Below are 25047 nucleotides of genomic sequence, written 5' to 3' on the forward strand. Positions count from 1 at the left end.
TCGGTTCAGCCGTTTTGACGTTTATTGGATACAAACAAACAGACAGACAAACAAACAGACAGACAAGCCAAATTTATATATAGATATATATGAAACAGGGAGAATGTATAATTACCCGCCAATGATAAGAATTTTGTCTCACTAGGAAGAATATAGTTATTTACAACTACATTTCAGGGAAGTTCAGGGAATTTTACGTTACCAAGGGCAGTTATTTTACTTAATTGCCCTAATTGACGTCTGTAACTTAGCTTCCCTCTGTTGGGGAAATAAACTGGTGAAAAGGCGGTAAACAAGTTTTCTAATCCAATGAGATTAATTCAAGTTCCCCAAGTTGTTGGTAAACCATGTTTCGTGTCATTCAAAATCTTAAAAAATTAGATTCTGGACGCAGCTGGGCCTGGTTTAAAGGTGATCTCAACGATGTCTGTTGGTTTGGATCATCTGGACGTGAAGGAGATACAAGCCAGGAATATCAAGTAGGTTTAAAACATGGGTGTATATGTTTGCGAATAACCATCACCCCCCCCCCCCCGAAATTATGTATGTTTGCGCAGAGTGGTAATACAATTAATTTGTGGGTAAAAGCGTTAAAAACTATAAAGAAGGATGAAAAAACTGGTCTTTTGATGTCTATATTCATTTCCCCCCCCCCCCCCCCAATATCATATCTTCAAAAATAATTTTTCCCCTTTCCCGGAGGGAGGGGGGAAATTAATTCTTAAAAATATATACACCTGTACTTCAGTGATTTTCAGTGACTTTTTATTTGACTTTATTATTGCAAGATGTCGTTGAAAGTTTTATCAAGGGAGGGGGGGGCAAATGTAACATTTTGTTCTATTAAATGCAGTACAGTTGGTTCGACTATAAAAGTATCATTTAACAATTTTAAAGAATTATTTTACGCGAAATTTCAAATGAAATGGCAATTAAAAGCTTTGTCTGATCAAGTATGAATTAGATATCCATGTTTTGTTTATGATAACAATTTGCGGTTTCTCTGCGAAAGTGACTTGCACATTTCGGTATAATGCAATTGAGAAATCATCAGATATTAATATTTTTCAAATCAGAAAAACGACAGCATCTTCACAATTTTGACCAGATAAAGTTTCCAAAGGTACCGTTGTGAATCTGGCATTGTCATCTTTGAATTTATGGTCACCTGAAACTACGCTTACAGTCCCTTTAAAATTATTATATTAAAGGATCGGGTATACTCCCAATGTACTGACTGATGCTACGGCTGATCTAACCATTGCTTTGCTTCTGGCAACATCCAGGAGAATTATGGAGGGGAACACGGCACTTAAGGTACAAACATAGACATAACGAAAACACATGTTTTACTGTTTGAATAGGTGAAGCCAGCTCTGCCTGGAATTTTCACATTCTCTAATAGTCAATCCCTTAATATAGATCGAACAAATAGTATTAACGGGAAATTTTTTTCTTTTCTCATTTTGATTTTCTGCTTGTAAGACTGGAGAATGGTCAAGTTGGAGTCCATTGTGGATGTGTGGGCCTGCTTTAAGGTAACTAATCCCCCCCTTTCTCGATGCCTCCGGGCCTACATCCTCAACCAAAGCACAAATGATCAAAATAAAATATAGTGTTAATAAGTTAGAAACAAGATACTTCTGCATATTGAAATACAAATATTCATTGGATTATAGTAGACTAGCTGAAGGGCCCGGCGTTCCCCGTGGAAAAGAAAATAACATAGAAATTTGAAAGAAAAAAGATTTTAAAAAAATATTTTGAATTTTTTTAGTCTATAAAACCCCCGGCCACCCATAAGTGGCCACAAAAATCTTCATTCAAATCGGTCCAGCCGTTTGGCCGGCAATACGCAACATATATATATATACGAATGTCTTGTTTTATTACACAGATTTAGTTATTAAAAATCCCGTAAGATTTCTGCTGATGCTATCTTTTTAATATCATCATCGAATCCAAACTTTTTTGGGGAAAAATTGAATGTTTTAGGCTAAAATTATTTCTTAATTTCTTGTTTCTTTAGAGGTTCAACTGTTGGAATTGTTGGGTTGGGTCGGATCGGAGAAGCTGTCATGTCCAGGTAATAGTTCGCTTACAGTTTGATTTAGCAGAAAGTAGAGGTCATAGATTTTATCTCCAGGGAAAGAGGGGGAGCATTTAGTTTTTGTATTTCTGCCCGCTAAAAATATTCTTTATTTTACATAAAAAAACCTTTCGTCTTTTTTTTCAGACTGAAGCCATTTGGAGTTGAGCGATTTGTGTACAGTGGGAGAGCTAGAAAATCCGTTGAAATAGAAAATGGCGCCGAATTCATCAGTTTCGAGGATTTACTGGTCCAGGCGGATTTCGTGATTATCAGCACAGCGTACACCGAGGAGATGGCAGGGATGTTTAACAAGAAGGTTTTCAATACCATGAAGAAGACAGCAATTCTGATCAACATCAGCAGAGGTAGAGAATTACAGATCTTTAAAAAATGGACTTAATTTTTATGCGACTCTCAAATGAAAGTGCTACATATCTGATTAACATTTATCCGAGTTGGAATGAGGAAGATATCGTAGTTTTTTATCTAAAAAATCTGATTTGTTGATATACCTCCTTGAATAAATCCTTTAGTTTCACAGATGGAGAAACTGCAATAGAAAATGTTCAAATTTAAGAAAGGAAATCCAGTTATTTCTGTCATTTCACAATTGTGCGAAGAGTTGTGAATCAGACTTGCAAGTCCAGAAATGGAAAAAAACCCTTTAATGTAACGAAAAATGGAATTTATAATAATTACTGATGATTGACGATTAAAAAGCAAATATTATTAAAAATCTTGATTTTAGGAATATTTTTGTCATTTTCTGGCTTAATAAGTTCTACTGATTAAGGCGGTATAATAAACCAAGAGGATCTCGTGGAAGCTCTGGAAAGCAAGCAAATATTTGCAGCAGGTAACCGACCTCAAATCTTCCAGCTTTTGCCTTTGAGCCAATTCTTTGTTTAATGTTAATATCAAGATTGAATATTCGTTTACTGAGCTATGCACTATGCATGGTTGTATGTATATAATTTTTAAAATTACAACCCCGGGAAGGGGGGGGGGGACAATGCTTTTTGAAAAAATGAGTGAGCAAAATGATAAATTGGACACTAAAAAGAATTTTTTTATACTTATTTATCAAATTTATAAAAATTTATTTATATCTCCCTCAAAATTATTTAGTTTTTCCCCAAATTCAGCAAAAAAAAACCTAAAACCTTTTTTGATTCACTTTTGATTTTAAAATTATTTAAACCATTTATTTTATAGAATTTTTTTTCCCAGGGTTAGATGTCATGGTCCCTGAGCCTTTGCCTGCCGATCATCCGTTAACTAGGTATTTTTTTTAATTGTAGTTTTATTCATCATTATTTAATAACTAAAAACGATGGGTAAAAACGAAGTAGATGAACTTCAGGGGAAGAAAATTCCAAACCGTGATTTGGCCCAGACTTGACACTGAGTTTCAGGTTTGGGCCAGATGTGCGAAGCTATCTTTTTCAATTGTTTATATTAGTTATATTAGTAGAAAATTAAATAATGAAACAATAAAAATGTAAATAATATATTTTGTTCTGATATTTCAAAATATTTCAAAAACTAACGAAATAAACATTTGAAAAATTCCAATGTTAATATTATATTGTTCTTACAATTTAATTGAACAGAAAAATGCGGGAAATTTTTAATTGAAAATGGAGGAAACTTGGTAGCTTGGTACTTTCCGTATTTAAAAGTATAATGAGCAAAGAAGTTTTAGAATAATTCAGAAGATATAAATATTTTCAGTGATTCATGCTTTTCTGTAAATTATGAAAATGCGTCTTGTTCTGAATTGTTGAATATTTCCAAATTATGGATTGTTCCAAAAGTTGGTTTATGTTCCAAAACGTTAAGATTCGAATTCGTGATATGCGTGAAAATGGAAATCCTTTAATTGTTTCGAAAATGGTATGGAGGTTAAATTAAAAATGAACGCTCACTCACAGATTAAATTTTAGAAAAGAAGTAAAAAGTTTTTTTTTTGTAGTTCTCGTCGTGATTCATAATATTTCGGAAATAGTTTCTTCAATTAGTATTTTCACTCGACACAAGAAGAGTTACTAAAACATTGATCATACTATTTGGGCCCAAACCTGAAACTCATTGTCAGGTTTGGAACATAAGCACAGTTTTGAAACTTTCTTCCCCTGAACTTAGAATATTAAGAATCTAATATTATATTTCCTGCTTAAAAACTACACCTCAAGCATATGTAATTTATTTTCTAACCGATTTCAATAAAGTTTTTGTTCGAAACAGTCGAAACTCTACCAACAATAGAATAGTCAAACGAGGAATAAATTGATTTTTATTAATATTATTAGGGAGGGGGTCAAAGAAAGAAGGGTTCGAAATGTTCTGAGGGTATATAGCAGAAAACTTTTTTGTGCATGAACTATATTTTTTTAAAGAGTTCAATTATTTGATCTAGGTTAGATAACTGTGTACTACTCCCCCACTTAGGGTCTGCAGAGTTACAGACTCGGAATACGATGGGGCTGCTGACTGCTAAAAATATTGAAGCTGCTCTCAACAGCAGCCCAATGCCAGCGGAGTACTAGGCTACAATTTCCACAACACTCATTTTTTAGCATTTAATTTTTGGTCTTCCGAAAACTTAAGAATCCCCTGAACGATTTATTTATTTAATGAATTATTGCGATTTTTTTGGGAAAAATTCAAACTCAAATTTTTTTCTTTGAAATCTCAATTAGTAACTAGGGTGTCCCAAAAAACTGACACTGAAATTAGTTCTGTAAAAATTATTTTCATATTTTTTATTAATAAGATGCACGCCGTGTTTGTTGGGACACCCTGTTACTGCCTGCCCCTGCTATCTGAGAATTGGTATGATTAAATATGAAATCTGACACTTGTTAAAAATCTGGGTTGGGAAGGATGGATGTATTGAGTGTGAACTTGATAAACAAGATTTATTTACAACCTTTGTTTAATTACTCATCTCATCTTGAAGGGAATGAAAACGGAGTCCGAATTTAATGAATTTGAGCCGCGTCTAAAATCCGCAAAAAGTCTGTTCTAATTGAGCGCCGGCTTAAATCTTAAATCATTGAATAGAATTTTAAGTTTAAGAATAATATTTAAGCCACAACTTAACTTAAAGTCGCGGCTCAAATTCTTTAAATTAGGCCTCGGAAAATGTAAATGGATTTTTTTTTTTAATTTAGATAATTGAGATTTTGTGTTGATTATTGATTCAATCTTATTTTTGTCGGGCAAACAACCTCATCAAACATTTTTGTGAACGCTCTTGAGAAATTATTTAAATAATTTAATTCACTTTAATATTCAATAATTCAGTTTTTATTTTCAGATTAGAAAATGCTCGTCAACGCCATCTCCCGAGTTAACCTCAGGTTGGATTAGTTGTTTATAAATCAAGGAAAATGTAAAGGATTGTTGTTTATAAATCAAGGATAATGTAAGGGATTGTTGATGAAATTTCAAGTGTCCATTTATTGAACCGATCAATTCTGTCTTTTTTCTTGTCTGCTCTATAAATCCGCCAGGTACTTTTACAGAAGAACCGCAGTTGAAAGTTGCCATATTTTAAAGCTAATAAATCAAACCAATCTAGCCACCATTTTTTGCCTTCACAAAGGTTTAAAGGGTACCTTCGTCAATCTTAATCTGAAGAGTCACTTGCAGTCCCTTTAATAATGCGTCCAATTCATGGTATGAATGCGGATTTCAGCATTTCCTCTATGTTGATTGATTGATTGATTAGGTCCGCCCTGCTGCAGAAGAGATCAATGTCTGGTCTGCCCAAGTACGAATCCACTGCTGGGATTGGAATGAGCTACGCTATTCCCATCCTAGGTAATTATTATTATTATTAATTAGTATTATCATTATTATTATTATCATCATCATCATCAACAATCAACATATTTCTACTAGTACAACATGAAATGTGTTCTGTGAATATCAGTATTGGATTCACGGGATAATTTTTGAATTGAATTTAAGGCATAGCTGGACGACTTGAAATTGTCCCGTTGATGGCTTTTTTTCAAGGATGAACGGCCAAAATATTGATGGATTTGAGATTTAAGACATCTTAAACGTTTATCCACTGGATGTCTAGTTAAGCTTAGTTGGATGTTCAATACAAAAATGACCGTCTCTCAAACCGAATTTAATTAAGTGGGAGAGGTCGCTGAATTACATACCGCCGGTTTAAATAATGAATCACCAATTTATACTCTCGACCTAGCTCAAAATGGGGAGGTGACTTTTGTCACTGGCCTAGACCTCGATGTCTCGATCACACTAGACTTATGTCATAATCGGATATACATTAGTTTCCATCCTTTGGTGGTTATTTTTGATGGGGTCTCGGCCTTGATTTCCACGGAATGATGGTTGATCTTTTATTTATTTATTTATTTAAAGTGACAAAATTCGGTTTCTGGTCAAACAAATTCAATGCACTGATTACAAACAATAGAGATATATTGACTCTTTGACACATTGTGAAAAACATTCCGGTAAAATCCAGAAATATTTTCATTTTTCATCTCGTCGCTTTTTCTTAGTTTCCCAAAATGGATTTTTATTTTTATTTTTAGGATTTTTCGGTCTCCTCATGGGTATCGGATACATGGTTAGCCCATTCCAGGTAGATACTTAGAACGATAGGGGGTTGGCCAATGGGTGCCCCTAAAAATAATGGTAATCTTTTTTATGAAAAAATGAAAAATGGCAAAATTCTGCCTCTTGTATTTCGATGCAACGATGAAATACGAACAAATTTTGATGTATGTTTTAGGCGAATTTTATGATTTATTTAGGGCGATGGGGGAAATTGATTTAATTAAAGAAACTAAGGGGGGAGGGGGGCGAGCGGGGGTAATGACTTGAAGATATAAATAGTTTTTGTTATATGTTGATCAAATTTTGTTCTATTTCAGAACCGTGACAAGTCGAAGGTCTACACCGAGAAGTATCAGCAGTAAACTTGTATCATTGTATCAATATATATATATATATATGCATATATATATATATATTGTATATTGTTTAATATATAGTAGTCAAACTCTAGCTTAACAACCGTCTTTACTTTAAGAATTAGAGATTAGAATTTCAGATTATAAACTGTAAAATGTCTGATGGAGGGGAGAAGGATGAGGATATGCTGCTCAAGAACATCAGCCATCAACACGATATTCTCACATATTTCGGGAAGAACCAATTTTAATGAGTATCTTTCGACCTACGCACATCCGCTATGCTTAATTTCTGACCTATTCACACGTTAATCTTACCCTCAAATCATAGGAAATAAACAGCTGCCGTAGGTCGGAAAGTTTTTTGGCCAGAAGTTCGGTAAAATGGATGTACAGACGACACAACATTGCCCCAATTTTCAAAAATTGAACTAGGAAATGGAAAACTCTGGAGATAGGGATTGGGGACAGGGTTTGTTACAGTTTTCAAATTAGGGGGTTTAAGTGCTTAAAGGGACTGTAAGCGTAATTTTAAGTGAACTTCCATTTATAATGTGGCATGTCTGATTTACCCTTTAAACTTCTGTTTGTCCAAGGATTTCGTAGATATTCTTATTTATACAGCGGCAAAATGAAGTGCAAATTGTACAACCTTAGTGTTCCGGCACTCAATCTTACAAGCGAGGGTATCTACCTCATCGTTGGCCAGACAAAGGTTGGCACTACAATTAACTCTTGAGCTGTCGTATTTAAAGTGAACAGTGATAGGTCAGAACTTTTGTGTGGAATATCACTCATCTCTATATACAATGTGGGCATTTGAGGATTAATGCCTAAACGTTAAGTTGTCAATGATCAATACAGACTATCAGGAGTGGAGTTAGATTAATCCGTATGCAAGAGAAAGACTAATGCTTGATTCCGAGATTCAGGAAGTCGGACCACGGACCCTACTTACTCAATTTAAATATAATTTTAATCTACGATTCGTCTTGTGTATATCTTACATAAAGATGATACAAATATATTTTCTTAACGTTTTTCTTTCTGGATGTTACTTATGGACAGTGCTTAGGATCTATTCTGATGCGGGTGTGGATCTGGATACATGTTATTTCTATAAAATTTACCGAATTTTTTAACAGAGCAGAATTTTCCATTTTTGTCTTTTTTTTTTGCTTATGTTTATATTCTCAATGAAATATTCAGAAATCATGAAAATCTCTCTTTTTTTTAGATAGTTCAGATTTAGGGTTTGAGAAAATTTTTTTTGCAGTTTTTTGTTGATATTTTCCCCATGTATCCAGATCATTGGATCCGCAATTTTTTTCGGATCCGGATCCAGGAGGCCAAAATTCTGACGGTCATCCGGATCCTAAGCAGGGCTTATGGATATCTACTTCATAAAACGATGAGTAATAAATCAAATAAAAATTTTCCCATTTAATAATTTAGATAATTCGAATTGCTAGTTTTTTTGACGCTTATTGTAGTATATTTTCAAATTTTTTTGTAAGTGTAAGATTGAGATCCATAAAATTTTTTAAAAAACTGAACCGATCTGGGAACTCTTGTATTGTGGATATCAAGATCAATGCACTGCTTAAACTCGTTCTTTTGTTTATCTGCAATTTATTCTTCAGCCGATATTTTTTCGATATCCGCAGAGTTAATTGTACCATAAAGGGAAATCTGAACTGAAAAGACGAAATATTGGTCCTTAAAAGTGCCCACAGTGGATATCAAGATGAAGCGATGAGGATTATGAGTATCGGAACACAAAACATACTAGATACCTGATACCTAGACGAATTTTGCGTGCAAATCTGAAACAAAGTAAGAAATATGGGGTAAGCATACCTTGTAGGGAAAAGTTTTCAGCAAATTAAAAATTGTCCTTTTTTGTTGGTAATCTTAACGGTCTCGAAAAAAAATGTTTAACCTTTATGAAAAACAGATCTCACAATTTTATTTAAATTAAACTTAAAGATTCAAAAGCCATTATCATCCTTTTTTGGGACATCTTGCTCATGTCAGAGATAGCAGTTTAACTTCTTTATACGTCTCACTTAACATCTAGGCGCGTAATTTATTTTTGCCCTTTGTTCAGGCCCTTTATTGGTGTTAACCCTATTCCCGCTGGGGGGGGGGGGTCAATTTGACCCCCCCCTGTAGTTTTTTTTACATAACTCAAAAAGTATTGGTCTGAGGCTGTTGAAATTTTCTGACTTTTCTTACATATCCAAAGCCCTCCCTTTAGGCCTAAAACCGGGCTTTAATACTAACTGCCTGAGTCCTCAGGCACACTACCTGAATGGCTGCTTTTGCCTGTAGCAAACTAAATCTTTCACTTGTCAGATTTTGATAAAATTTGGCTTTTTGGAAAGCCTATGACATAGGGAAACGGATTGCACAAGTTTTGCGAAAAAAAAATTGCAAATTTTTTGCAAACAACCTGTCAAAGGAAATTTGCACATTTTTAGTTTTTCTTGATTAAAAATCAGGTTATTTAAAATTTTGCAAAAATTTTTGCACATTTGAAATGGCATGGTCAAGGGCTTTTCAAAAATGTATAATTTGTCATTTTTTGGACAAATTTTTTTTTGCAAACATTTTTGCTATAAAACTGGATTTTGCGATAAAAAATTCAATTTTCGCAAATTTGCAAATTTTTTTGCAGATTCTAAAAGTAGAGCACAAGAGCTTTCTAATGATGTATCATTTGTCATATTTGGACATAAAACATGGGATTTAGAGGGGGGGGGTCAAATTGACCCCCCCCCAGCGTATCCTGGTTTTCAAGTACCCCAGCGGGGATAGGGTTAAGCCACCCCCCCCCCCTCGGACAAATTCCTCTAAACGCCCCTGCAGGTATTGATGACTGGATGTTATTTTTTTCATCCTAAGAATATGTTTGATTGATTGATTGGAAATATATGGTTCTTCTGATCAGTTCAAGATTCAAGTGGACGAGACACAATTATTCGAACCAACCAAGGAAACAATAGAAATAAAATATTGGAATAATTTGGAATAAAAATGGAATAATTTTATGAAATAATAATGGAATAATTATGGAATAGTTATGGATTAATTATTGTATAATTATAGAAGAGAGGAATAATTATGGAATTATGGAAAAATTTTGGAATAATCATGAAATAAAGGAAAAAATATGGAATAATGAAATGATTATGGAATAATGTTTATTATGGAATAATTGCTAAATTAACCAAAAGTCGCAGTATTAAGTAACACATTTTTATAGTTCATAATCACAACAAAGGATTAGCCTTCAGAGACGACCGTTAATAATTTAAAATTCCCTAGAACTATAAATATCAGTCTCTCTTTGCAAAATCATTAAAAGGGTCATTATAGATCAATTTAAGACAACAGATAACTTAAACTTGGGATAGTCATATTTAAAAAGTTGCTAGTCGTCTTTACAGTCTCATCCTTATAGGTAACCATGTACTTCCGGAACTGTGATATTATTCTCTTGCAAGTAGTTTTACAGTTTACTAGTACTGTTAAGTTCAACTACTCCTTGTTATTAATTACATCCGACCTTCTTTGACTCCCTTATTTCAAAGTGACATCTTAACTAAACGTGAACTTAAAATCATCAAATTGTTTTTCTAGTAATTTATTTTCAAAACTGTTAAAAATGATTCTGTGAACATTTTGAGCAAAAGGAATTATGTCTTTGCCACAAACTCTAATTTTCTAATTTCTATATCTTAGCAGCACAATGTCAAATATTAACTCTGTTAGACTAAATAAGCTAAGTTTGAAATATCAAAGGTTTACACCATGGCATCTGAGGCCGAATTTAAAGAATTTGAGTGGCATGGCGGCTTAAATTTAAGCCGCGGTTTAAATATTCTTGGTTCCACTTAAAATTGTATCAAATGTTTCAAGATTTAAGCCGGCGCTTAATTTAAACCGGGTTTTGGCGGATTTAAGCCGCGACTCAAATTCTATAAATTCGGCCTCAGGTTTCAAAGATTAGAAAAATTGAAGTTGGTATAGACTTAATTAAATAAAGGGACTGTACGCTTAATTTTAAGTGATCTTCCATGCAAAGATGGCACTGCCTGATATATAACGACACCCTTAACAACTTGATCCGACCAAAACTGTGGAAGATAACTTCGTTTTCCTGATTTCAAAAATGTTAATTTGCTATATTTTCTTCCTTGGTTCTGATAAGCAAATAATGTTCAAGTCAATTGTAGAGAAACCGCAAATAAATAAAAGGGTACCGTTGTAAATCGGTCACTGCCATCTTCGCATGGAGGGTCACTTGAAATCAAGCTTTTAAGATTCGAATAAAAATGTTAAAAAAACCTTCTGTTGTTGATTAGGATACACGGAGTGCCATAGATTACTTCTAGCAGCAGCAAGTTCTCTCTTCTACCAGGTCAATACAGGGTGTGGGTGTCCCATTAAACATGATAAAGTAAAGACGACCTATGTTTTACCAGGTCAATACAGGGTTTCCCATTAAACATGATAAAGGAAAGTGAAAACAAACGCTACACAGTTAGACGTGGCCTATTTAGAACTTTTCGCTTTAAATTAGAGGTGTATATTTTCTTGAAAAAATATCCCCCCATCCTCTTTAAAAATAGTTTTCCCCCCAGAAGTTAAATATGTTTGCGTGGAGCGAAAATTTTTTATTTTTTAATCTGAAAACGGGAAAATAAATGACTTTTATGAGGAGATAGAAAATTTTTTAGAGGAAAAGTATCATAGAGGATAAAAAGGTGTTTTTTTTAATTCTTCCCAGGCCCCCCCCCCCAGTTTTATTTCTTAAAATTATACACTTCCCACGTCCCCCCCCTCCGTTTTAATACTTAAAATTATACACTTCCCTATATAACATGTCATTTTCCAGTTACGGTGTTGATATCTGTCTTAAAAAGAATTTTTTTCATGTTTGCAACAAAAATTGTTTGTATTTAATGTCGTATTTTGTTGGTGTAGTGGGTCCAACTATTAACGTTTTTAAAGAAAGTTTGAAGAATTTTTTCCTTTCCCAAGTTTTGGAACAATTGTGCATCAAAATAGTACGATTCAATTTTACAGACCAGAACAAAGTAACATTTGGCTATAGGAATGCAGGCATGATTTGTTTTTCATATTTTTTTCTTTAAAGAGTAGTAAAATTCGTTGTTGCGATATTTTCTGAGACGAGAAGCTTTTTAACTTTACCCAAACATATCATAAGACTCCAGGACATTGTTCATTTAATTCTAAATAATGATTTAAAAAACAAATCGCCGAGAATTTCTATGGCTAAGTTTATTTTGCTCCGGTCATTAAAATTGAATGATGCTAAGCTATCTGGTGCTATATGTTAATATATTAATATTAATGTACACACGTATGTATATATATTAATATTATGGCCATATCGACTGTATAATACCTGAGATTCGAATTGGGTTTCTTAAGCTCCAAAGAAGTAATTTTATGAACACTTATATTGAGAAGAGGGGTTTAAATATGAGAGGAAATATAGCAAAAGCGTTTTTTGAAACAATTCTGTTTCAGATTCTGAAGGAGAATTGCGATGAAGAACAAACCATAGGAATATACTTGATGTATTATTTTTACTTTGTGGTAACTAGAGAGGGGGGGCGGTAACTAGAGGGGGGGGGGTAACTCTCTTTTATCCGTTAAGTTTTTACTTCCTTGTCATTTTGGGAAAAAAAGTCCCCCCCCCCCTTTGCTTACATAACATACAGTCCATCGGATCCATTTAGTTTTAATATTTAGTGAGGATTTTAAGATTTACAAAAGATTTCAATGTTCACTCCACATTTAAACGGAATAAAATTCATTTCTTGAAAGCTTCAATACATTCACTGGAAAAAGTGTTTTAAAGGCCATTATTATTCCTAACTATTCTGCATTCTATTGCATCAATAATCAGGGGTGTATATATTCTTGAATCTCCCCCCCCCCATTGCAAGCGTTTAGTTTTGGTAGTTTTTGATGTCCAATTTTTATTTTTTTCTTCTTGGAGCATCAAAAATCATCTATAATGTTAGTCTTGATGCCTGACTATTCTGCAGCAGAAGTTGAAGATTTAGTTTCTAGATTATATTCCACATCCCATAATACAGGTGGAGGGTAGAAGATCTAGTTTCTAGAATATATCCCATAATACAGGTAGAGGGTAGAAGATCTAGTTTCTAGAATATATCCCATAATACAGGTAGAGAGGTGGAGGGTAGAAGATCTAGTTTCTAGAATATATCCCATAATACAGGTAGAGGGTAGAAGATCTAGTTTCTAGAATATATCCCATAATACAGGTAGAGGGTAGAAGATCTAGTTTCTAGAATATATCCCATAATACAGGTACAGGGTAGAAGATGGAAAATTTAGTTTCTAGAATATATCCCTTAATACAGGTAGAGGGTAGAAGATTTAGTTTCTAGAATATATCACAGAATATATCACATAATACAGGTAGAGGGTAGAAGATCTAGTTTTAGAATATATCCCATAATACAGGTAGAGGGTATAAGATCTAGTTTCTAGAATATTTCCCATAATACAGATAGAGGGTATAAGATCTAGTTTCTAGAATATATCCCTTAATGTAGGTAGAGGGTAGAAGATTTAGTTTCTAGAATGCATTCCATAAGACAGAGTAGAAGATCTAGTTTCTAGAATATATCCCATAATACAGGTAGAGGGTAGAAGATCTAGTTTCTAGAATATATCCCATAATACAGGTATGGAGAGTAAAAGATCTAGTTTTTAGAATATATCCCATAGTACAGGTGGAGGGTAGAAGGTTTAGTTTCTAGAATTTATTACATACTACATTCGGCCCTTGAAGATTTTGATAATCATTAAAAACCAAATGTAACTTTTTTTGAGTTTTAAAAACGCATAAAAATTTCAGACGGTTTCAGTGAAATCTTACCATCACAAGCTGAAGGTGGAAGAATTGGGGGAAAAGTACACACTCTGCTAGACAGACAAAAAGATCTCCGACTAAAGGTGGGACGAATATGTTTGAAAAACGCACAATTGGCAGTTATTGTGGCGCATTAATAGATTTCTTCGATGTTACTCGTCATTTTATTTGACATTTTTTTCGTCATGTTATTTAATATTTTACTTGTCATGATATTTGACATGTTACTTGTCATTTTATTTGACATTTCACTTGTCATGTTATTTGACATTTTATTCTTCATTTTATTTGACATTTTACTCGTCATGTTATTTGACATTTTACTTGTCATTTTATTTGACATTTTACTTGTCATGTTATTTGACATTTTACTTGTCATTTTATTTGACATTTTACCTGTTATGTTATTTGACATTTTACTTGTCATGTTATTTGACATTTTACTTTTCATTTTATTTGACATTTTACTTGTCATGTTATTTGACATTTTACTTGTCATTTTATTTGACATTTTACATGTTATGTTATTTGACATTTTACTTGTCATGTTACTTGACATTTTACTTTTCATGTTATTTGACATGTTACTCTTCATGTTATTTGACATGTTACTCGTCATGTTATTTGACGTGTTACTTGTCATGTTACTTGACATGTTACTTGTCATGTTTCTTGACATATTACTTGTCATGTTTTTTGACAGGTTACTTGTCTCGTTATTTGTCATGTTATTTGACATGTTATTTGACATATTACTTTTTATGTTATTTGACATTTTACTCGACTGGTTACTCTTCATGTTATTTGACATGTTACTTGTCATGTTTCTTGACATATTACTTGTCATGTTATTTGTCATGTTATTTGACATGTTACTCAACATGTTACTTGACATGTTATTTGACATATTACTTTTGATGTTATTTGACATTTTACTCGACAGGTTACTTACTTGTCATGTTTCTTGACATATTACTTGTCATGCTATTTGTCATGTTATTTGACATGTTACTCAACATGTTACTTGACATGTTATTTGACATGTTACTATAGTTGCTAGTAGTAAAGAGACTGTAAATGAGACTGGGTAGAATTAGTAAAGATTCCATAAAATTCCGGGATTTATTTAATTTAATTATTTCTAGAAGTTCAACATTTTTTAGATTGAACTTGAAGAGATTGATGTGGGTTCAACGGACTCAATAAACCGCTCAATGTTGAGGTAATTAGAAAATAAATAGAAAAAATGTTTGTTTTTAAAATGCTTTAGTGAAAAATATTTTTTTATAACCTAAAAAAAGGGATTTTATCGATTGTCCTTAATTCTATTTAAGTTGGAGTTTTATATTTAAATTTTTAATTGATTTGTCCTTATTCAATAATATATAAATATGTGAAATATAACGATGATGAATTATTTACTGAATGGGGGATGCAATTTATAATTGATTGTATTGATTAAGAATAATGCAACACGACTAGATTTTGTGACTAGTGATGAAGCTATAACTAAAAATTATTATGATTAGGGATAATGCAATAAGCATAAAATATTTGATTATGGATGATGCAATTAATATAGATTTTTTATTTGGAATGATGCGATGACTAAAAATTGTTTTGATTTGGGATGATGCAATAAATAAAGATTTTTTATTTGGGATGATGCAATGACTACAAACTGTTTTGATTAGGGATGATGATATGACTATAGTACCTGACATAACTTCTCATCTAGAATATATGGATTACGGCTCAGGTTTACATGTTAAGATTAATTCTTATTTATGGATCTCCCCCGGCCCACTCATCTCTTATTCCATGCCATCCTTCATTAATATTTTCATATCTCCCCTCCCCCTCCTCTCCCCTCCCCTCTCCTCCCCTCCTCCCCTCCCATGAAACAAATTGATTAAACTTTTCTGTTACCTTCTTCTATTTTACATGGCAGAAGGATTGAATTAATTTGAATTATTGAGTTTGGATCAGTCCTAAGGATACGGATCCATTGGATCTGCAACATTTTGGCTTCTTGGAACCGGATCCGCTAAAATATGCGGATCACGGATCCAAGGGCCAAAATATCAACAAAAAACTGCAATATTAATATTTTGCTCTCTACCCAAATCTGAACTGAAAAGAGAGATTATTAAAAGTTTCCTTATCTCGCATAAAACCTTTAAGAAATGTTCATGACCTGGATCCGGATCTATTTTTTCCAAGTGCGGATCTAGGATCCGGATCCGCATCAAAATCAAATGGATCCTAAGCACTGGTTTTAATGGTTCATTATTTTTGAAGGAGCGGAAGCGGGTCTTATGTCTGATTCTGAAAGTGATTATGAAAGGTAAACTGCAGGGGATATTAGTTCCAAAACTAACACTCAGCCTATTTCGAACACTGTGTGTTAGAATTGGGCCAATTTTCATCCATCATTTTAAATCCAAGACGAGTAGAACACAATTACACCATATATTTATAAAAAATGGCTAAAACTATATCAGGATATGTTCCAAAATGGAAAACCTAAAATTTTCTTGAAAACGGTCAAGAGATTTGATATAAAAGAACTCTTATTATAATTTTGATTTTTGTCCTCGTCATAAAAAATAAAATTTTTGGTTATAGTTCTTATTTTTCGACTTACACTCTGGATATGGGCCGGGATCCCAAAAACCCAGTCTTTCAATTTGTGCCCATTTCCAACACTCAGTGTTAGAAATGGGCCAAGTTTTAGTTTTGGAACTAATGTCCCCTGTTACTGCTGTCCGAGTAGTAATAGGAAGATATTGTTGTTTTTATATCTTAAAAGTATTTTTTGAAATTTTCTCTATTGTCGCTGAATTACTTAAATCCACAAGTCACAAATCAGAATTATTTATTTATAAGAAATTGAAAATCTCTTTCATGACCAGACCTATGTCTATAGGGTACCGTTGTGAATCGTGTATACCAATAATTTTTAAATGGAGAGTCATTTAAAAATGCATCTTAAGTTCTATATCATTATTTTGATAGGTAATGATTACGGAAACATTTAACTCGAGTAAAATTTGTTCTTAACTTCCTTGTCACGGGTGTGAACCCTACTCCCTAAAAATCATTTAGTTTCCACAATTCAGCCGAAAAAAAAACTAGGGCAAAAATTATTTTCAAAATAATATACACCCATGTGTTTTCAAGAGCTGTGAAAAAGAAGAAGAAGAAAGTTACAAAGACAAAGAAGAAGAAAATAAAATTGACCGATGAGGAACCAGTTGCAAAGAAAAAAGAAACTAAGAAGAATGGCAGGTAGAAATTTCACTAAAAATATATATTTAGTTTTTTTGTTTGTTTGTTTGTTAGTATTCAATAAACGTTGAATCGGTGAAACTGTTTGGGCCACAATTTTTCACATGACCCATTTACATGTCGAAATGTTGAAAATCCGCCAACTCCGATAAAGTTATTGTTAATTGGAGTGCAATAAGAAAGCAGTGACTAGATAAGCTACATTTTAAAGATAAAATTGTTACACAATTGTTACTTGAAAATGGGCGCTTTGTATGTATTTCTTTGTTTTCAGTACATGTTGGGCTGTTTGGAACCATTAAACGCAAAAGTCAGCTGTACTAGCCTTATAACGTGCAATGATTTATAACCCCTTGCGACCAAAATTACAAGTCAGGGATTTAGAAACAGACCTGCATATTTTGAAGAATAACACCAAAATTATTTTAATGGTCTGGGGAAAATTAAAAATAAATACAGAAACTTACAAGTTTTCCAATATATTTAGATGATAAAAACACATATTTGATGGCCAACATACATAATATCTGAGAATAGACAATCTTTGTATTGAAAAAAAATCAAGAGTATAAACCCCTGACCATGAATAACTTATATATTTTAGACCCAGTATCTTTCCATATGCTTGTGAATTCTGTTCGAAAGTCCTTGTTGATCACCGGAAGAAATATAAACATAGATGCAAGCCGGCTGATCTTTTACAAAATGTTGGGTTAGATTTTTTTACTATTATTATCATTATAATCATTAGTTTAAATAGATAAAAAAAATAATAATATAATAATAATAAATAATAAATTATTAGTTTTTAATTTTAAATAAAACCACCTTATGACATATATTTAAAATAAATACATAAACCCCTGGAGTTGAAAACTTAGTTAAGTTTATAAATTCAAGGTTATTGGGAAAATCCAGGCAAAGTTGGGTTTCCATGCTAGTTTATCACACTTCTGATAAGAGCCCCCCCTCCCCTCGCGTCCGCTTACCAAGTTCATTCATCTAAGTCAATAAATGCAGATATTTCCTAATGATAATATTAATATCAATTTAGGAATTTGAAGGGTGACGATCTAGATTTTGTAAACGATCTGAAAACCGGGATTATTTGCCATCTTTGTGGGACCAGGTAATCTTAACTTAGTTTTGAAAAGGATTGTGCGTCCATATGGTGATATATGAAATAATCCAAAAAAAATCACGAAAATCAACACAATTAAACATTTTTTAAACCTAAAACGACAATATTTTCTTCATTATTAACCAGATAAAGGTTTCAAGGGAACCCTTGTGAATCAGGCCATACCATGTTTGCCAGGATGGCAACTTGAAATTACACTTACAGTCCCTTTTAATTGATTTGCTTTAATTTAATGTAATTTAATGTGATATGATGTATTTCAGTTTTTTGAGTCCGTCCTTGCTAAAAGCTCACCTCGCCATGAATTGTGAAAATGTTTGTGAGATCTGCAGATCAGTTCTTCATAACAGGTAGACAACTGGTAGATAACTGGTAATTAACTGGTAATTAACTGGTAGACAACTGGTAGACAGCTGAACCCATTTGTCACAATCAGCTATTTCAGGGGTGTATATTTTCATTACAGTATATTATCATGCCCCTCTTTTAAAAATCATTTATTTCCCCATAATTAAAGTATGTTTTATTATTTTTTTTCTGAATTGGGGTAAAATAAATGATTTTAAATTAAAATGTTAAAAAAATATACATTCCTGGGGAAATTTAAGAGCTTTTCTTAACGGCTGATATGTCGTCTTAAATGTCTCAGAGATCAAGAAAGCTCATTTAATTTAAAAAAATGAGACAATCCCAAAGAAAACATTACGAGTCTAAAATCACGTTGGCAAAAATGGGCTAGTATATTAACTTGTCCTGACTGAAAAACTGGTTTGGATCCGTAATTCTAATTTAAAGAAAACATTCTTTATTTGCAAATTTTTTGTTAACTGACATTTAATTATAAACTTTCGAGAAAACTTAAAAATAATTTAATCAAAAACAACCCGTAAAATTCAAAATCAAATATAAATAATAGAAAAGGTCAATAGTCATTCATAGCGTGGAAATCATGGCCGAACCCCTTTAAAAAAAACCACTTAAAGACGGAAATTAATATAACAGTTGATTAATGACACAAGTCTTGTGTGACAACAACATGCCAAGGGCAAGGCCAAGACCAAGGTCACCTCCCCACTGCACACCAAGTCCAAAAGATGCCTGGACTAGGCCTCTTTCAAATATTTGTTTTTCTGTTAATCCTTATTAATGAAGACATTCTTTTCTTAACGGCTGTTATGTCGTCTTAAATGTCTCAGAGATCAAGAAAGCTCATTTAATTTAAAAAAATGAGACAATCCTAAAGAAAACATAAAATCACGTTGGCAAATATGGGCTAGTATATTAACTTCATTTTGAACCTGATGGCAAAACATTGTATCTTGATCTCTGAGACATTTAAGACGACATATCAGCCGTTAAGAAAAGCTCTTAATTTTCCCCAGGAATGTATGTTTTTTAAACATACGATTAATATATTTTCATAATTGTGATTTTTTAAGAACTGAACTGAGAGAACACATGTTTAAAGTTCATCACAAGGAAAACACAATATTTATTATGAGATTATTTTTTTTTCAAAAATAATCTAAAACATTGTCTATTTGGTTGTACGTCTCCCCTCTACCGTAATTTTTTCATTGATGTTTATAGTCCTAAAACAATTTATTGTTTTTTTTGGTTGTACGAAGAAAACAACTTTAAGGCATTTTTTATCCCTGCTTAAGGGGTTCATCTAACATTAATCTGGTTACACCCAAAATTACCATTTCACAACTTTTACTTTGAAAAATCTGCCACAAATAGTATCCAAGTCCATAAAAACTGACACAAATAGTATCCAAGTCTATGAAATCTGGCACAAATAGTATCCAAGTCCATAAAAATTGGCACAAATAGTATCCAAGTCCTTGAAAATTGGCATATAGTATCCAAGTCCATAAAAACTGGCACAAATAGTATCCAAGTCCATGAAATCTGCCACAAATAGTATCCAAGTCTATGAAAATTGGCACAAATAGTATCCAAGTCCATAAAAACTGGCACAAATAGTATCTAAGTTCATGAAAACTGGCACAAATAGTATCCAAGTCCATGAAAACTGGCACAAATAGTATCCAAGTCCATAAACACTGGCACAAATAGTACCCCAGTCTATGAAAACTGGCACAAATAGTATCCAAGTCCATGAAAACTGGCACAAATAGTATCCAAGTCCATGAAAACTGGCACTAATAGTATCCAAGTCCATGAAAACTGGCACAAATAGTATCAAAGTCCATGAAAACTGGCACAAATAGTCCATGAAAACTGGCACAAATAGTATCCAAGTCCATGAAAACTGGCACTAATAGTATCCAAGTCCATGAAAACTGGCTTATATAGTATCCAAGTCCATGAAAACTGGCACAAATAGTATCCAAGTCCATGAAAACTGGCACAAATCTACAATCTACATGCCCCACTGCCCTGTTTAAATATTGGTGTTTCTTGGTGAAGGTTATTAAACGACGGACAGGGGAAGATACAGAGAAAACTGTTCACTGTACACAGTGCACTAAATCCTACACTAAACAATTTCAGCTAAATCATCACGTCAAAAAGGTATTTATCAAAATGGTATTAAAAAGGTATTTATCAATAAGGTATTTATTAAAAAGGTATTTATCAAAAAGGTATTTATCTAAAAGGTATTTATCTAAAAGGTATTTATCAAAAAGGTATTTATCAAAAAGGTATTTATCAAAAAGGTATTTATCAAAAAGGTTGTGGAAGACGATGCCTGGCCGCGTTAAACTAGTTCCACAAGATTCAACAGAATGAGATAGAACGGATACGGGGCATTAGAAAAAAGGTACTGATCAAAAAGGTATTTATTAAAAAGGTATTTATCAAAAAGGTATTTATCAAAAAGGTATTTATCAAAAAGGTATTTATTAAAAAGGTATTTATCAAAAAGGTATTTAACAAAAAGGTATTTATCAAAAAGGTATTTATTAAAAAGGTATTTAGCAAAAAGGTATTTATCAAAAAGGTATTTATCAAAAAGGTATTTATCAAGAAGGTATTTATTAAAAAGGTATTTATTTAAAAGGTATTTATTTAAAAGGTATTTATCAATAAGTTATTTATTAAAAAGGTATTTATCAAAAAGGTATTTATCAAAAAGGTATTTATCAAAAAGGTATTTATTAAAAAGGTATTTATCGAAAAGGTATTTATCAAAAAGGTATTTATCTTTTTGTGTCGAAGGTAAACATGTAATACTCAATTCCGTCAAAACCGGATTTTTGTTTCGTGGATTTTCCGAAATATTTTCTGCACATTTTCAACGGATAAAATGTTTGTTCTTTAAAAGAAATCATAACAGTCGAAGGAAATAGATACTTAATACATTTTAACTTTTGTTTTGTTATAACGAATAAATTAAGTTTTCCATTTTTAGGTTCACAATGCAGAAGTGGTGCCAGTAAAGTTTCAATGCCAAGAATGCGGGAAATTAATGTCATCTCGGGTGGCTCTGAGAAAGCATTCATCTCTTCATAAACCTCCCGGTAACGACCCTATTTACCAAAATACGTATTTCACTAACGGTTCGTGAATACCACTAGTTTTCGTATTCCTAGTAAAAAGATTAAAAAGTGTTATTAAACGTTTCGGTTCGTTCTTTAAAAGTTTTCTTTTATTAAACTTTTATTAAATTGGAAAAATGATAAAAATAATTGTTATAACACGTTCGATTTTTGCATTGTTTTTGCTTCGATTTTTGCAAATATCTTCTGACAGGGTCAAAATTTTGCATAGTGTAAGAAAGGCAGATGTTAAAAAGAAGCAATTTTGAAAACTATTTTTTAAACTATTTTTTATTCTTTTGTCAAATTTTGAAACAAAAAGAAAGTAAAGGCAAAAAATTACCTAATATTACAAAACACCTTTATGTACGTGGCTACCGTTAGCATGAAATAAAATACAAAAAAACGAATATCTTAATGATATCATTATGTTTAAAAAGATTGTGCTCATTTTTCTGTTCTCATCCTTCCTTCCTCATTCTATTTTACTCATTCTTTCTTTCTCCTCCTACTTTTCTCATCCTTCCTTTCTCCTTCCTTGCTCATTCTTTCTTTCTCAGCCTTCCTTTCTCATTCTTTCTTTCTCATCCTTCTTTTCTCATCCTTCCTTTCTCCTCCCTTTCTTTTCGTTCTCATCCTTTCTTTGTCATTCTTCTTTCTTCATTCTTTCTTTCTCATCCTACCTTCCTCCTTTTTTCTTTCTCATACTTCCTTTCTCTTAGTTTCTTTCTCATACTTCCTTTCTCTTAGTTTCTTTCTCATCCTTCCTTTCTCATTCTTTCTTTCTAATATTTTTTTTTTATTTTTCTGTTCTCATCCTTTCTTCCTCATTTTTATTGTCTCATCATTTTTTTTTTAAATTATTGTTTTCCAGAGCATTCCTGTCCTATCTGTGGGAAATTATTCCATAATCGACAATACTTGAGCCGGCATGCGCTTAGCCAACATGCGGAACAGGGTATCCAGAAACATCAGTGAGTATTTTTTAACATATATTTTTTTAAATTTAAATTTTAACAAAATTCTATAAATTAGATAAAATCAGCTGCAAATATTTTGACATTTCTGTTTTTCTAAATCTCCATTTTCTTGTTGCTGTTCGGCTAATTTTTTGTTGTAAGTTTTAGAACTTCTCCTTATCAATGAGTATCTTAAAAACAATTCATTTTATTTTAAATCTGCCTAAAAAAATGGCCCAATTTATGAACATTTCTTAACAAATAAACATATAATGTTCTAATTTTTTTTTTCTTCTCTTTTTTCTCTCTCTGTTTTATGTTGAAACTTTATTTATTACTCATCTTTTTATAATTCTCATTTGTTAGCAGTTGAGATTTTTTGTTTTAAACTTTTTTGAATTTTTGTTTTTTTTTTATAATTTTTAAAAACTTTTTTTTGGGGGGAGGGTGCCCGGTGCACCCTACTATTTTGAAATAAATGTATACCTCTGGTTTGAGTTTAAATTTGAAATCATCTGTGAGCAAAAAATCGGCATTGGAAATTATAATGATTAGATGTGATATGTGTGACAAAGGATTTAACAATAAAGAAGCACTGCAGGGTCACAGAAACTGGCATCTCAACCTTAAACCATATCAATGCAGGTACATAGGTCGGAAATCTGAACGCCGTAACTCATTACAGTAAGCGTAATTTCAAGTGACCCTTCATGCAAAATTGTCAATGCATTGCACGATATACAACAACTTAAAAGTGACCTGCGCATTTCTACTGCAAGAACACATGTAGGAATTGCCTGTTGTAAACTCCTGTAAAGGGTATGACCGCGTACACATGGTATTGGAGCTGAGAGTTCAGTATTGTAAAGACATTTTTAAGTATTTATTTTAGACCTAAAAGACGTTTTTTTTTCGGTGTAAAATTGTTCAGCAAGGACGAAAAATCGATCTTTAAAATCCTTTTTGGCGCCCGCCTGCCCTGCAGGTGGTGGCAAGGCACGTACGCCCTGCAATTTCTCTACAATACTGTACTCTCAGCTCAACAACCATGTTTTCGTGGTCACTCCCTTGAGACCTAGAAAATTGATAATATTTTTTTCAATTGATCAATGTTCAAATTTAATGAATTTAAGCCGCGTCTCAAATCTCCCCAAAACCGGTTTCAATTGAGCGCCGGCTTAAATCTTGAATTATTAAATACAATTTTAAGTGGAACCAACCATAAATTCTTTAAATTCGGCCTCAGATAAAGGAGGTTATCGTTGTGAATCGGGCATTGCCATCTTTGCATGAAAGGTAACTTGAAATTACACTTTTGGATCAACATGTGGCCAAGTAACATTCTATTTTTATAAATTTGAAATCTGTTGTGATTTTACAACTAATAAAGAGGAAAGGGGGGGGGGGCAACAAACAGTATAGGCTAAATAATTACGTTAAATAAAATAAATAAAACTGTTGAAGGTGGTGCGAGAGAAGTTATCAGAATACATCCAACACAGCAGCACACGAGAGAAAATCACACAGGTTTATTTCTGACCCCCCTCCCCTCCTACTCTTCCCACAAATGTTTCCGCGGACATTTTTTAAAAGGATTTTTCGCAGATTTGAGGCAAATAAATCAGATTATAAAATATAAATACATATTATATAGTTTATAGATGTCCTTTAAAATACATTTTTCTAATTTAACCCGAAAAAGACTTCCAAAATCTGAACACTCGAAATATATTTAGACAACCGCGATTCAAATTTTTTACAAAATATCTAATCTTGTTTATTTTAAGCTTTTCATGAAAGTTTTCAAAATATTTAAATTATTGAAGTGTTTTTTTAGAGATGTTTATATGGCTTCGCTGAAAAATGGAAACCGTCGTTTTCAGATAAAAGAAGAAATTATGCAGATCAGTTCCAAGCATTCTATTCTCATTGTTTAAACTGTGTCAAGGAACTAACATCTAATAATGCAGATCAGTTCCAAGCATTCTATTCACATTGTTTAAACTGTGTATAGGAACTGACATCTAAGGGACTGTAGACTTAGTTTAATGTGACCCACTATGTCTGATTCACAACGGTACAACTTTCATCTGAGGAAACTATCCTTGTTTCTCTATCTAAACATTAATAGATTTAGATTGCGGTTTCTCT

General features: G+C 32.6%; 2 protein-coding genes across 2 annotated transcripts; both read left to right on the top strand.

Moving 5' to 3' along the window:
- Positions 1-381: 381 nt before the first annotated feature.
- Positions 382-4748, top strand: LOC111707198 (glyoxylate reductase/hydroxypyruvate reductase; the record flags this gene model as incomplete). The annotated part of the gene is given in 8 exon segments (XM_023480253.1): positions 382-479; positions 1212-1317; positions 1486-1538; positions 2030-2086; positions 2237-2457; positions 2886-2948; positions 3323-3374; positions 4512-4748. Coding segments are annotated over 8 exon segments (780 nt in total), but the record flags the coding sequence as incomplete, so codon positions are not given.
- A 561-nt stretch (positions 4749-5309) lies between these two features.
- On the top strand, positions 5310-24925 carry LOC111707195 (zinc finger protein 366). Its single transcript, XM_023480249.1, has 23 exons — positions 5310-5457; positions 5829-5920; positions 6673-6722; positions 7015-7287; positions 10007-10051; positions 11424-11479; positions 12616-12652; positions 13116-13190; positions 13982-14079; positions 15160-15218; positions 15691-15755; positions 16298-16343; positions 17180-17287; positions 17892-17999; positions 18342-18416; positions 18692-18778; positions 19868-19907; positions 20865-20969; positions 21811-21919; positions 22812-22911; positions 23452-23541; positions 24361-24423; positions 24734-24925. Exons 4-23 carry the CDS (start codon positions 7209-7211, stop codon positions 24831-24833), a joined length of 1545 nt encoding a protein of 514 aa, XP_023336017.1. The 5' UTR covers positions 5310-5457; positions 5829-5920; positions 6673-6722; positions 7015-7208; the 3' UTR covers positions 24834-24925.
- The last annotated feature ends 122 nt before the right edge of the window (positions 24926-25047 follow it).

This window comes from Eurytemora carolleeae, unplaced genomic scaffold (genome assembly GCF_000591075.1).
Source record: "Eurytemora carolleeae unplaced genomic scaffold, Eaff_2.0 scaffold786, whole genome shotgun sequence".
In the NCBI taxonomy this organism is placed as follows: domain Eukaryota; kingdom Metazoa; phylum Arthropoda; class Copepoda; order Calanoida; family Temoridae; genus Eurytemora; species Eurytemora carolleeae.

Bases quoted from the DNA above. Each gene is read 5' to 3' on its own strand.
- LOC111707195 (XM_023480249.1), top strand. From the start codon at position 7,209: ATGTCTGATGGAGGGGAGAAGGATGAGGATATGCTGCTCAAGAACATC. The intron at 16,344-17,179 runs GTAAACTGCAGG...TGTGTTTTCAAG, and splicing joins TCTGAAAGTGATTATGAAAG to AGCTGTGAAAAAGAAGAAGA. The intron at 23,542-24,360 runs GTACATAGGTCG...AAACTGTTGAAG, and splicing joins CTTAAACCATATCAATGCAG to GTGGTGCGAGAGAAGTTATC.